Source organism: Felis catus, chromosome B3, assembly GCF_018350175.1.
Source record: "Felis catus isolate Fca126 chromosome B3, F.catus_Fca126_mat1.0, whole genome shotgun sequence".
NCBI classification, from domain to species: domain Eukaryota; kingdom Metazoa; phylum Chordata; class Mammalia; order Carnivora; family Felidae; genus Felis; species Felis catus.
Genome location: NC_058373.1, coordinates 39511114 through 39525485, shown reverse-complemented (window position 1 = coordinate 39525485; position 14372 = coordinate 39511114). Strand labels below are relative to the sequence as shown.

The window sequence follows — 14372 nt, the reverse complement described above, 5'->3', positions numbered from 1 at the left end:
TTCACATCTATGGATGTGTGCATATGTAAGAGAGAGAGGGAGAGAGGGACAGAAAGAGGTTCTGCAGCTGACCTGCTTTCCTCAGTGGCAAGGGAAATGAGAGGTTAGGGTGTGTGATGAGGAGAGAAGGAAACAGGGGGACTTGGTTTTTCTTGCCAGCCCTTCCAGCCAACAGTCGGCAGATATTCTCAGCACCAGGACCAGAACGAGCGGGACTCTCTCCTTCGGTAACAACTCTGTGTTTGTTGCTCAACAGAAGATTGCGATGTGTCATCCACGCCAGGGGGGCATTAAAGGTGTGTGGGTGAAGGAGGCAGCGGAGGGCCTGCTTCCTGACATCTCAGCTCTGAAGAGCACCTGCTGGGTTGGCCCACCAGGACACTTGGAAGTCATGCCAGAGTGGTGGCCCTGCAGGATGGAGCCTGTTGCCAGACGCAGCTGCAGCTGAACCATCTCTGAGAGCTTAGTTGACAGGCTGAAAGGAGGAAATTCCAGACCCGTTTATGCTTCCTGTCCATCCTGGACCCAGGCAGAGTTTGGTCCCAGCAGCTTCCCATATTGTACCTTCTCAGTCTGTCTGTCATAAACTAGAGGATCTTCAGGTTCCCTTCTAACTCAAACGCTCTGGAATGCTGGGCCACTGCAGAGATGCTTCCTGGGTGGGACAGCTGCTCTCCATTACTCACTTCGTCCTTGTTGTAGCTAATGCTTATATAGTGCTTTCTAGGTGCCAGGCACTGTTTAAAGCACATTCATGTATAAACTTATTTATTCCATTAACAACTCTGTAAGATTTTACAGATGAAGAAGCTGAGGGACAGAGAGGTTAAGCAATCACTGAGCTAGGTCCCTATCAAGTGGCAGAATTAGGATCCAAACCCAGACTATCTGGTATCAGAATCCCAGCTAACATAGCAATATTTAATTGTAGCATTAAAGCCTTTTTATTTATTTTTGTCTCACGGACCCCCACATCAGTGCTCTCAGTGTATCATGATGTTGCCTTTTTAGAGGGGGACGCTGAGGCTTAGAGAGGGCACACAGGCTTCCCAGGGTCACCCAGCGCTCACAGGGGAGAGCCAGCCTGGACTCCAGAATAGATTCCATGGTGCCACTTTCTTTTCTCGCTTGTGCCGTTGTCCTTACCCTCCCAGGTTACACAGCTGTGAGGACCCGCAGGAGCCCCTGCACCTGTCTCTGTGCCTCCCACCTTGAATTACACATGTAAACTTTGCATGTTGCCTGGAGCATCATCGCATTGAAAAAGACTGCTCTCCCTAGTTTTCCTGCCTGGAAATCAGAGCAGCACTATTCTGTCCATAGTTCTCTTTGGGCCTCTGGCAACGTGTGTTCATAGAGATCCGAAAGGAGGCTCCAGGTACCTAGGGTCAAAATGGTGTGGCAGGGAGGTTGGTGGTAGGCTATTTCCCCTTTCTGACCAGAGAAGAAAGTCTCACCAGTAGTGCTCCTGGAGCTATAGCAGAGCTTCTGGTAAATTCATTGAAGAAAGCAAGCTACAAAGGACCTTACAGATAATCCAGTCCAAGGATGGCAAAAATGTCTCCCTGCCATTTTTCGTCCGTTCCCTGCTCATTGCAGACATCACCAATAAATCATGGTAAAACCTCCACTATCCTTGGATCAGAATCTTCCTCAATCCAGCACTCAAAACAGCCATCATTCGAGCTCGTAAAGAAAATAAATCCTATTTGTTGCTTCTGAGTCCAACCATGTCATCTTACCAGGGGAAATAGGATCAGAGAGGGGACGTGACTTGCCTAAGGTCACAGCCAGTTAGTGACATACAGGGAATTTAAGGCGAAAGCTTGGGAGCGGGCAGCAGGAACATGCGGAGTAGGACCGGAACCCAGACCATGACTTCCAGGCCAGCCTCTTCCCACCCACTTCAGCTCCTCTGGTTGCTCAGCTGACCAGTGTAACTGAAGGGCCTCGGATAAGATGTGTTCCCCTTTCTCATTTGCAGCCCATCCCTCCAAGGATAAGGAGGAGGAGAGCTTGAATCAGGAGACCAAAGCCAAGCCTGATGCTAATGCAGAGAACAAACCAGGTGAGAGGATGGTGAAACTGGTGGGTTTCCTCATGCTACCTTCCTCCTTTCTGTTGGCCAGGGGCTGAGACGTGCCTCTCGGCCTGTCTGGGCCAGTCAGCTGGAGTGAGAGTCTGGTGCTGCCCTGAGTGCCACTGCACTCTAGCCTCCTCCTTCCAGTATGCTCCCTTTCTGACTGGGCTGCTGGCCCTGGGGAGGCTCTGGACAGCCCCTCCGCACTCTCCTCTGATGGGCCAGGCCAGGCCAGGCCAAGGGGTTATTGAAGGCCCGGTTCTTTTTCACTAAATCTCATCCCAAATGAGACTCCATGGGACCTCTGTTTCTTCTTCCTGTCACTTCTACAAAAGGACAGTGCTCTTAGGGATTGGTCTGAGACCAGCAACCCCAGGAGGGAAGGACACCAGGGGTCTGGTGATGCAGAAGTCCAGCATCCATGTGGCACCTGGGATGGAGGGAATGAGGAAGCTCCTGCCCCTGTGGGTTCTGCACAGCACACCGGGCCTGCCCCATGCACCCAGCGACCTGCGGAAGGAGGGAGAGCGGCAGCCATTTTTTCCATACAATAGACAAGGAAACCCAGGCTGAGAGGTCAACTGACTCGTCTGAAGAAGTGAGAGGGTCTGCTCCTAAACCCGGCTCTCCAGGCTTTCTGAGTCTCCCTTCCCTGCCACCTATTTCAAGGCTTCCAAACTGCTGTGCTGCCTTTGAAGTCATCAGGATCCTCTCCGTGTAGGCGGTAGGGGGCAGGGTCAGACCCTGAGGGCTGGGGCTTTGCCCTCTCTTTGGTCCCAGTTGCCCAAGCTTTTTATAGGTTGGATCCCTGGCCCCACTGGTCGGGATGGAAATATGTGTGAATACAGGGGGAGCAAGGATGGCCACCTCCTGGCTGTCCTGTCTGCAGCTATCTCTGTGGACAGGGCAACAATAATTCCTATCACATCATGTTACTTTTCCTAACAACAAGAAATTCCCCAAATTTACTGAGACCCTGGGGTGGACGCGTCCTGTAGCCCCTCACACTGGCTCTGCCAGCTGCCCTCAAAAACTGGCACACTCTTCTGATCTTTTCCATGTTTGTCCTTTAAAGAGGAGGAGTCAGCCAAGCTTCCTGCGGTCACGGTCACACCAGCCCCTGCTCCAGATGTTGAGGGAGATCAGGAGGAAGATCCTGGCAGTCAGGTAGGCACGAGCCTCTTCCCAGGTGGAGGGGATTGAACAGGCCCAGGGAAGGAGTTGCTGACCAAAGAGTCTTCCTTCTTGAAGGTCTGAAATGCTGCTTGAGGTTCATTCCTCTGAAGTAAGTATGGCCCTTTCTCTGAAGATCAAATAATACCTCATGGGGCCAGTTAATTCACCGTTAACACCTTAGTGTGAGTGCGATATATGCACACGAGAATGTGCCGCCACGGGTCACGTGCTAGGAGAACATAAGGAATAACTGTTAGGGGGTCTGTCAGAAACTAGGGGGCAGTAAGACCAGGCAGCTCAAAGCGTAACTCCATGCCTTGGAACCCCCTGAGGTTTGTCTACAGGGCTTGCCGCTGCCTTTACAGCCACACAGCCTCTTCTTCCACCACGCTCCAGCTACACTGGACTCCTGTCTCCGTGCTCTTCCGGACCTTGGTTTCCTCCCCGTCATGTATCCCCCCACCTGCATGTATCCCCTCACCCACTTCTCCAGGCCACTGTAAATGCCTCCATTGCCCTCAAGCTTCCCTGACCCCCCACCCCCATCTGATGAATAAATGCCCATGTGCTTTGTCCCTGTCCCAGGGCTCTTATCACTGCCTTCCCCGCACTCCATTTAGGAGTCGCTCTTCCTTCAGCTCGCTGAGTGAAGTTCCTGAGGGCAGGATGCACTCCTGAACTGTCTGTCCCACAGAGAGAAGTGCGGTGCCTGGCACACGCGGCTGTGCTCAGTAAGGGTTCAGAGATGACAGTGAGGGTGTGGGGCCTCCCTCGGGCCAGCAGCCCAGTCAGAAAGGGAGTCGATGATGGTCAGTGATAGACTTGCATTTAGTTTGCAGGTTCCATCCCTGTTTGTTTTTTTTTGTTTGTTTGTTTGCCACCCAGAAATAGTCAATTACACCTCATCCTTAAGCCAGCAACTTTGGGTTTAGTGTCTAAGACCTCTTGATGGTATCATGAGTGTCCTGAGTAGACCCACTACAGCCAGCTCAAGTACAAGGGATTAAGAGGAGACAGAGAGATCTCCTGGAATCCCAGGGCCAGAAGCGAAGCTCCATTTCACAAAGAACTGCCCCCAGCTCTAAGCAGGCAGCTGTGACCCTGGTGGCTTCTCACTGTCTGTCTTTGCTCCCTCATGTTCCCTTCCCTGTGTGCAGACTTTTTTTCCTCTCAATTTTTATTTATTTTGGGAAGAGAGAGAGAGAGTGCGAGTGGGGAGGGGCAGAGAGAGAGGGAGAGAGAGAGAATCCCAACCAGGCTCGGAGCCTGATGTGGGGTTTGAACTCATGAACCGTGAAATCACGAACTGAGCCGAAGTCAGGTGCTTAACCGACTGAGCCACCCAGGTGCCCCGCATTTGCTTTCTTATTAGCACACATAGCACCACTCTAGGCCCCAGTCCATTATGGGGGTCAACCGATGACCGGCTCCCAGTCTCAGAAGAGAGAATCTGTTTAAACCAGGTCACAGGTCAGGGATCCAGCCTGTGTCTAAGCTGTGACAGGGAGTGCTGGGGTACTCTGACTCCAACACAGAAGAATGGAGCCACCCATTCAGAGGGTGGTGACAGTTCTCAGAGAAAAGGGTGCAGGCTGGGCAGACACTTCCACACCTATGGATTTAAATGACTTGTCATCTCCCCCAGTAAGCCTTCTCTCCTGATGGGGCTGGGGGAGGGAGGGCAGGAAGTATTTCAGGGGCACCTAGGTGGCTCAGTCGGTTGAGCATCTGACTTCGGCTCAGGTCATGACCTCACGGCTCGTGGGTTCGAGCCCTATGTCGGGCTCTGTGCTGACAGCTCAGAGCCTAGAGTCTGCTTCAGATTCTGTGTCCCTCTCTTGCTGTGCCCCTCCCTGGCTCATGCTGTCTCCCTTTCTCTCAAGAATAAATAAAAAACATTAAAAATTTTAAAAATGTACTCTTGACCATTAAGTTAGAGTATCTGGGGTGGGTATGAACGTTTTTAAAACCCTCAGGTGATCTGAATATGCAGTGGAGTTCAGAATCACTGAGTATCCCTTGGGGTTGGCTGTGTGAACTTCGTTACAGATGACATACTCTATGAGCACACAGCGCAGGTCACTTGCTCAAGGGACAGGCCAGGCATGTTGCTATAGGTTAGTTGGGCGCCTAATCTGAGGACACTCAGAATCAATGCCTTTTAGAGTGCATGGAGTCACAGTGTTTGGTTCCCAAACACTGGTCTGCAAATGCATCTATTAGGAGCACTTGTGAGCATGTTAAAATAGATTCTTGGCTTAGTTCTCATCACAGAGATTCTAATTCAGTTGGTCCAGGAGGGGCCAGGACATCTGGATTTCTTTTATTTTATTAACTTATTTTGAAAATTAGTATTTATACTAAGCTCCCCAACTGAGAACCAAAGATCTCATTCAGCCCTGGCATTTGCGAAGAAGGGTAGCTTGGTGGTTAAGAGGCCAAGAGCTGGACTATCCATATGACAAATCCCAACTTTATCACTTACACCATGTGGACCACTGTGTGGACCACGGGCAAGTTATTTAACTATTCTGTACCCTAGTTTCTCCATCTGTCAGATGGGTTTAATTCCATCTATATCATAAGTTAATTGACTCATGAGACACAGTAAGTGCTAGCTATTATTATTGAAGCCACTTAACATAGTGCCTGGCACATAAAACCCCCCAGTAAATAGGTATTACCATCATAGTTTTACATACATAAGGTAATATAACAATTTAGAAGTTTTAGTAGGCTCAGCAATGTAACCACCAAAAGATATGCAATATTAGGCAACATTAATGGAAGTAGGTATCCAAGAGAGGGAAGTGATAATCTTATTCCATTCTGTGGTCCGATCCTATTATGTGTGGTGTTCTGTTTCAGTTTTCAAAGCTTCCTCATGGGGTATAATCTAACTAGAATGAGTTCACCAAGATGGGGAGGAGGCTCCAGGCCATAGCATGGAATAAAGGAAGGGACTGGGAATCTTTAACTCAGGGAAAAGAGCTGCCTCATGAAAGAGTGATTAGCTTTGTTCTGTGTGGCTCCAAAGAGTCAACCTATGCACAGAGAGTAGAACCTTGTTACAAATATGGACTCTAATCAGAGTTGCCCAGATACAGAGGGTGCCTTAGGTGGTGAGTCTTCCATCCCTGAAAATAATCAAATAAAGAAAGGACAACCACTGTTGTGGTTGTGGAGGAATTTTGCTGAATGATTTCTCCTCCTCCTAAAGTTTTTAGATCCATTCTGAGAACAGCAACAACAACAAAGTGGGGGGAAAAGTGGGAGGGAAAACAAACCCAGCAGTTATTACACATTAATTTGTTGGCTTTGGGCTGCAGGGAGGAGATGTGGCTGGAGCTGAGAGCACAGGTGAAATAGTAGCTGAAGAGGGTGAAGCTCCTGGTGAAGGCAAAAATGGAGAGCAAGGTGGAGGTGAGACTCAACTGGAAGGTGAAGGTGAAATTGAAGCAGAAGGAGAAGAAGGTGAACATGGCAGTGAACTCCAAGCAGAAGATGAGGACATGAAAGCTGATGAAGGTGGAGGTGAAGGTGAACTCCAAGCAGAAGAGGGTGAAATGAAAGCTGATGAAGGTGAAAATGAAGAGCAGGAATTCAATGCTGAGAGTCAAGGTGAAGCCAAAAGTGACGAGAAAGGTACAGATGGTGAAGGGGGAGGTGATGGAGGTGACAGTAAAGATGAAGAGGAGGACGAAGAGGAAGAGGAGGACGAAGAGGAAGATGAGGACGATGAGGAAGACGAGGACGATGAGGAAGAAGAGGAGGCAGATGAGGAGCCTTTGTCCCTGGAGTGGCCCGACACCAGGCAGAAGCAAGCCATTTACCTCTTCCTCCTGCCCATTGTGTTCCCACTGTGGTTGACGGTGCCTGATGTCCGGAGGCTGGTGAGTTTGCCCAGCTGTACCCCAGGGAATCTGTGGAGTCTCTAGGCACTCCCGCTCAAGAAGTGAGAAGACAGGGCAAACCAGCTTGGCAGGGCTCAACCACAGAGAGTATCTGAGATGCAACTTGTAGCTCCAGATGGGGCAATGCACCTATGGGGACATACTGGTGGGCTTGGGAGGCCCTAAGACATGCTTATTTCCATCACTATAAGCATGTGATCTGGTCCCTCAACTCCTATTCTCAGTTTCTCGATTTTAATATGGGAATGATGCCAAGATGCCCCCACTCCGCCCCTGTATTTCCAGGGATATTCTGAAAACCTAGGGGGAAAGTACTGTTTCTACCCAGTATTCTCATTTATAGGGAAAGTGCTAACATACCCTACCCAAAGGCCATCCATATGCTGTCTCTAGGTCCAGAGATGGGTGGGGTAGGGGGGAGGTGGCAGATACCAAACCAAACACCTAGGCGAGTCTGGCTCTAGGGCAAACAAACAGTCCTCTTCAGTTTGGTGACTGCTGAATGCCCTGCTGGCTGGACTCCCCTGCAGGCCCCCATCCCAGGGTCTTCACTGGAGATCCAGATCTCAGCTGACACATCCCCAGATCCTCTTCATCACTCACTCAGCAGATCCCGTCCCTGATTCTGGGGCTCCCTCAGAAGGGCCAATGACCTTTAGCATCTGCAACTTATTTCTCTTCCTTTTCAAACTTGCAAATAGGAGTCTAGGAAGTTTTTTGTTATCACCTTCCTGGGATCCATCGTGTGGATAGCCATTTTCTCATACCTCATGGTCTGGTGGGCTCACCAGGTGAGTGAACAGCAGGAACTATATCCAACGTCAGCGGGGCCCAAGGACAATTTTTACCTTCAGGGTCAATGGCCAGTACCCAGGGAACGGTGAGGCTCAAGTGACTTTGTAGTTTCTAGATTGTTTACGAAGGGTCAAAGTTGCCTTTTTTCTGCCAGTGAGTGTAGTGTTTTCAAGTGCGGCTCTTCTGTCTTAATGTTCATGCTGTAGCCTCACATAGAAGGCCCTTCACAGTCTGACCCAACTGACCATTGCTTATTAGCCTTACTCCAGGCTTTCTCTGTCATGGATGCCCTGCTCCTCCCCACCTGGCGATGTTGGACACACTTGCGAGAGCAAGCTCAATTTTGCCTTGTCTCTGGCATCCAGTGAGTCTTCCTCTGAGTGCCCATTGCTTTCCCGTTCTACCTGTAATTGTTGTTCACGAGCTTTTTTCTTTCAGTAGGCTGAGGGTAGGGGCAGAGTTGTGGTGCCCACACTTCTATCTCCAGCCTCTAACTGGCACATAGCAGGTGTCCGTGGTTCTGGAGATGGAAACGTGACACGAACAGGTGTTCGGAGGGGCAGTTCTGAGAAGGTGCAGGTGTTATAGCTGGAATATCAGTGACAGCCGTATCAGGGAGAGACGTGTACTCCAGAAAGGAGCCGCGTCATTCCCTGCAGGCTTGAGCAGGGGCCCTGCTCCTTCTCTCCGTGGCCCATCTCCCCAGCTGTCGGTTCGCCGTACCCTCCCTCTGAGGCCGCGGGAGTATGCTGAGCTCTCCGGAAAAGTGTTGGGTTTGCACAAAGTAGCATGCGGTTGGTGCTTTGAAGAGCTTCAGATTTTTCCTTTTGCTGTTGCCATGGCTTATCATCGCTGTTACTTTTTACCAGGTTGGTGAAACAATAGGGATTTCAGAAGAGATCATGGGTTTGACGATCCTAGCAGCAGGCACGTCCATTCCTGACCTCATCACCAGTGTGATTGTCGCTCGGAAAGGCCTGGGAGACATGGCTGTGTCCAGCTCTGTGGGCAGTAACATATTTGATATCACCGTGGGGTGAGTGGCAAAGTTGCTTTCCAAGGCATATTAAGAATGACTGGAAAACACGGTGTTGGCTCTGTTTGCTGGTTTTCTGTTTCATTATTTATACATGGAATAAAAGGGCATTTATGTTATTAGTTTCTACTAGGCATCAGAGTGTCCTCCCTTCGTTCATCACAGCCTGAGGGGATAACAGAACAAAAATGCTGTCTGAAATGTAACTGACTAGAATTTATAGATGAATCGAAAAACAAAGTCCTTTAAATTTCATTCCCAAATTCAGTCAGATGCTCTGCTCACTGACCTCCAAGGTGGTGGAAGTGGGGTTGGAAGGAGCAATGACTCAATCTCACTCGCTGATACTTCTGCTCCTTTGTGTTTGGGATCCTGCCAGCTCAGAGGCTCTAAAAGCATTTTGTCTAAACAAGCAAATGCCCCATCCTCCTGTACCCATTCTCTTGCCCCCTCCTCCCAACTTTGTCAGAACCCAACCTCTGGGCTATTTTCATTTCCCCAGGCGTATCCTGGATGTGGGTGGTGGCTTTGATTTTTCTAAATTTTATGGTAAGTCCTAGCTCAGGCTAATTTAAATGTAAAGACACGTTAGCCTGAGCTAGGACTGATCGCAAAAATTTACAGATGGAAGAGTCACACATCAGCTCACCTGGGTTACTCATAGGAAAGTCATGAATTATAAAGAAAAAAATACCCACTCAGATCCTGAAAATTTCGGTTTTAATATAGAACTCCTTGTTATTAGCTGTGAGACCTTGGGCACATAATTCAATTTCCATGAACTTCGTTTCCTCATCTGTGAAATGGGGCTATTATTTTCTGCTCTATTTCATAAGCTTTCTTGTGTGTGTGGAAAAATAAGTGCTTTGTAAATTGTAAAATACTGTTTATGTTTATGGGATTAGTGCAGACATTCAGAATATTCACATTGTTTCTTCAATCTTGCAGCCTGCCTGTCCCTTGGTTGCTGTTCTCTCTTATCAATGGATTACAGCCTGTTCCAGTCAGCAGCAACGGCTTGTTTTGTGCAATTGTTTTGCTTTTTCTCATGCTCCTGTTTGTGATCTCTTCAATTGCATCATGCAAATGGAGAATGAACAAGATCCTGGGCTTCACAATGTTCCTCCTTTACTTTGTATTCCTGATAATCAGTGTGATGTTAGAAGATCGAATCATTTCCTGTCCTGTATCTGTCTGAGGCAGAGTCACTGTTGCTCACAATGGACGTGGATCAGAAAACCATGCCAGAAGCTACCATACTTCTTGTTACATTAACAAAAGAATGAACATGGTCCATGAGAGAGACCAGAGTGGCAAAGAGCCACTGATGGGAATGTGATCGGGGACTGAATGTTAGCCTTGGAAACACCCGCAGCTCGCTGTGGACTGTCTCACCTCTGGAGGGATGGCGTTCTTCCCCTGCCTGATGTTGGCAGCTATCACGTGGAGGCCAGTAGAAGGACCTCTGGAGCCAGAGGGTTTTCGGAATGAGGGATCATTTGGGGGTGAGGGCTGGGACAGGCACAGTAGCAGGACAAGCCCCTATACTCACAGTTCCCTGATCGTTCCTGAAAGGCTGCTGATCCAAAGACACAGATGTGGTCTACACCCCACCCTTTGGCCCCTGTCCCAAGCACACACTGCAACTTGCCATCCTCTCTTTTTCTGTTTAAAACATGAGGTTCTACCAGGTTTGTAAACATTACACGTCCAGTTATTGGTGGGTTTAAGGAGCTAAGACTCGGAAAAAAAAAAAAAAAGTATAACAGGAATCAATGATCATTACACACTGTAGCCCAGTAAAATGTGTACTGATATTTGATAGCTTAAAAAGACTCCCTTAGCTCTTCTTTTGCATTTCTGAAACGTGAAATTAAAATAAGTAGCCCCCCAAATGAAAATGTATAATTCGCCGTTGTACCAGAAGGGGGGTGGGATATTAGGGAGGGCTATTTAAAAATATGTACTTACTAGAAAATCCAAATTAGTGTTGTCTCCATCAAGTGGTCGCCTTGGGGGATTAGACAGTCATACAAAGTTGTCCTGACTTTGCTCCTCCAGCATATTCTCACCTAACAGTGACAAATGCTACTAGTGAGTCAGAGGGGGAGTGATTTTATTTTATCTTATTTTATTTTATTTTTTTAAACGTTTTATTTATTTTTGAGACAGAGAGAGCACGAGCAGGGGAGGGGCAGAGAGAGACGGAGACACAGAATCCGAAGCAGGCTCCAGGCTCCGAGCCATCAGCACAGAGCCCGAAGCGGGGCTCGAACCCACAAACTGTGAGATCATGACCTGAGCCGAAGTTGGACGCTCAACCAACTGAGCCACCCAGGCGCCCCAGGGGAGTGATTTTAAAAAGAGTCCAAAATCAGTAGGGCCAAGTCTGCTATATAAAGTAAGAGATCTTGTGGGGTAATGCTACTTCTGTATGCCAACCTACATTGGATGATAAAGCCAGATTGATTTCCCGTGTGGCTTACATGTGGCTCTTAAGGCAATTACAAAGGAGAAATTCCAAAAATGCTTAACATAGTGACAACACAGTGAGAAAAAGAGTATTACTACTTCTAATAGCTAGTGTAAAGGACTTCTGTGTTTTTAAAAATTGTGTGGTTATTGAAGCAGTGCTTGTGCAATTCGAAGTGCTTGTATGTTAAATACCACTGCTTGCTGCTTTTACTAGCACTCAGTTAGGGGACCATTAGAAATGAAGCAGTTCCGTGTTCCTGGTTTCAGAGCAAAAGGAGCTCAGGTGACTATAGATTATGATGGCAAATATGGCTTTAATTACAAACGTGAGAGGATTCAGACTGGAATATAACAGGACAGATGTGATGTGGAAAAAAAATCAAACATCTTGGTGTTGAAGGGCTGTACTGAAAATACTTTAGTCCATAATCCATCTCTTAAGATGGGCTGATTAATTAATGGCCTCACTACCCCAGGATTCACATTCTTTGGAAATGACTTTTATTAAATTTGAATAAATTGTGAGTCCCCATGGTATTTTATTTTACGAACATAGATGAGTTCATCTGTATCTTTAGGTCACTGGGTCAGAATGCTCAAGAAGAAGAATATGGAATCATGTTCACATTCCATTTTCTTACTTATCCTCATGGCTGTTGCTGCTGCATTTGCCCAGTCTCCATATGCCATGGCCTAGGAACAGGAGAGAACAATGCCTACAGAAGGGTGACCCTAATGCCCAAACTCTGGGCATCTGTGTCTAATTCCAGCTAGCTTCAGGGGCATCACCTGAGAGTCTGGGATCTGATGCCTTCCCCAGAATGACTGATAAGGAGTGATGGACAGTGGAACATTTTGTCATGAAAAAGTGTTGGACAGTCATTTCATGATTAGAGTCAACTCTAATGATCTAACATTCTTTTTCTGATTAGCTTGCTGGATTTTTGGCATTTCTCTTTGCTTAGAAGGGATGATCTGATCACTTCACACTATGACAGAAAGGGTCAAGTAAAATGAAAGCTGGGTCTTGATGGATGAGTAAGAAGTCACTGGGGTGGGCAGGAGAAAGGAGATTTCAGGGAGATGGAAAACTTATGTAACTTTTATAAGATCAATTTGTTATGCTTGGAAATTAAAATTTTTGTCATATTTATAAGCCTATAGTTTATTAGAATTATGCTGTTGTAGGATAAAGAGTCATCTTAAAATGTCAAGATAATGGTGACACGGCCCTCTCATTTGGTAGGCAAAATGATCTACTGAATTACAAGGGACACATACTAGATCACTCATTCAGCCCAGGAAGTCTGAAGTGTCCCAGCTGGGCATCTCAGCTGGAAGACAGTGGCTGCAGAGATGACTGCTCCCTCCCTCTGGAGGTTCCATTTCCTTGTTGACCCTGGTAATGGGTTTGGGTCAAATTTCTAAAAATGTGAGGGTCTTCCTAATTTAATGGGTTAAGTTTCTATATAGTACTAAGAAAAGATTCCTTCCAAATTTTTGAAAAATGGTGTTATGTTTAAATGGTTACTATACATGGTTAAATGGTTACTTTCATCAATAGATCTGAAAATGTTTTCATCAAATTATAGGCTTGGCCCTTTAGGACAGCGTTGTCTATATCATAATGATCATTTCTTTAAAGACTGATACCAAAGAGGTCAGGAACTGGAATTTAGTGTGTAGGGCACAGCCTGGTAGATACATTTAAAGAACTGGCTGGCCTTCGGTGCCAAAGAATACCCTGGGGATCTGATTCCTTTTTTTGTGGGAGGGTACCTCCATAGGTGCCACCTGCAATGTGTTTTGGGACTGGTCACTGTGGAAGGTGTAGAGAGGGCTCATGATCACGGCTGTCTTTGCCTGGTGTGGGTGGGGAGTGGGGGGTACCGGAGCCAAGCAGGCCACCCTGGCCTAAGACAACATGGTTGCCTTCGCAACCAAAGGCAAGCTTTAGGTCTTCACTGTGATGAGCAGGCAAAGCCTGGAGAATTTCATTTACAGAAAATTCTGTCAGTTGCTCCAGTGGCTCTATCACAGCACAATGTTTGAAAAAAATCTTTACAGACAAAAGGAGGGAGCCATGCAAACGACAGCAACCGCGGGAAGGCCGCAGAGACTTCATCAGGAGGGTCTGCTACCATCTCAGAGGATAAGCACATGCACACACACCTGAGTGAGAGACAAACTCCTATACTAATTTGTGCACTGCTCATTTTGTAAACGACAATAATTAAGCCAGCAAATGCACTTGTTTTGAGGCCAGAGGAAGAGGCTAGTGTGAAGGGATAAGAAGATAATAAGCCTGAGAATATTAAGGTAAACTGGTATGCAACTGCTAATGGTTCAATTCTGAAATAAAACTTGGTCTTGTATCCAAACAGGAAAGACGGAGCACACCAACTCTACCACACAAAGGGGCCAAGGGCCCTCTTAAAGAGGCAGCCTGTTCTTTCCCTTTCTGCTCTGAAATAAAGTGCCTAATAGCAGCTTTCAAGTTCTAGTGGGAAAAAGAAAAATAAAACTGGGCTACCTCACATTACCATACAAACGGGTATTTTCTAACCATATACTTAAAACGTATTTAGAAATACACTGTAACAGCTTCTCTATAGAGCAGGCTAACACTTGCTAGTTTCAATAGGCATCGTGGTAATGACCAGCATAAAATAAAATAAGTATTTATCACTAAAAATGCTGAACCAACATTTTCAGGGGCCATTTCTCTATATACAAAAATGTATAAACATCTTAGAAAACCTTAAAACAAAATAAGCTGGTAGTTTTAGGGATTTATCACAACCTCACGTCGTCCCCCCGCCCCAAAAAAAATCGGGGAGAAAAGACAAAAATCAGAATATGAACAGGCTGCATAATTCTCCATCTGACAGTAGGA

At 47.1% G+C, this 14372-nt stretch overlaps 1 protein-coding gene across 8 annotated transcripts in view; it reads left to right on the top strand.

The window, feature by feature from the left end:
* The window catches only part of SLC24A1 (solute carrier family 24 member 1), a 40143-nt gene extending 29247 nt beyond the window's left edge, over positions 1–10896 (top strand). For 6 of the 8 annotated variants that reach the window (XM_019832219.3, XM_045059145.1, XM_045059144.1 and 3 more), the window contains 6 exons: positions 1985–2068; positions 3156–3247; positions 6586–7149; positions 7872–7961; positions 8835–9001; positions 9950–10896. In XM_019832219.3, coding sequence (XP_019687778.2) covers positions 1985–2068; positions 3156–3247; positions 6586–7149; positions 7872–7961; positions 8835–9001; positions 9950–10199 — 1247 coding nt within the window. In that variant the 3' untranslated portion in view covers positions 10200–10896. Of the gene's footprint in view, positions 1–159; positions 297–1984; positions 2069–3155; positions 3248–6585; positions 7150–7871; positions 7962–8834; positions 9002–9949 lie in introns of all 8 variants that reach the window. The other 2 variants (XM_045059146.1, XM_019832221.3) reach the window with 2 other exon arrangements.
* Positions 10897–14372: the final 3476 nt, after the last annotated feature.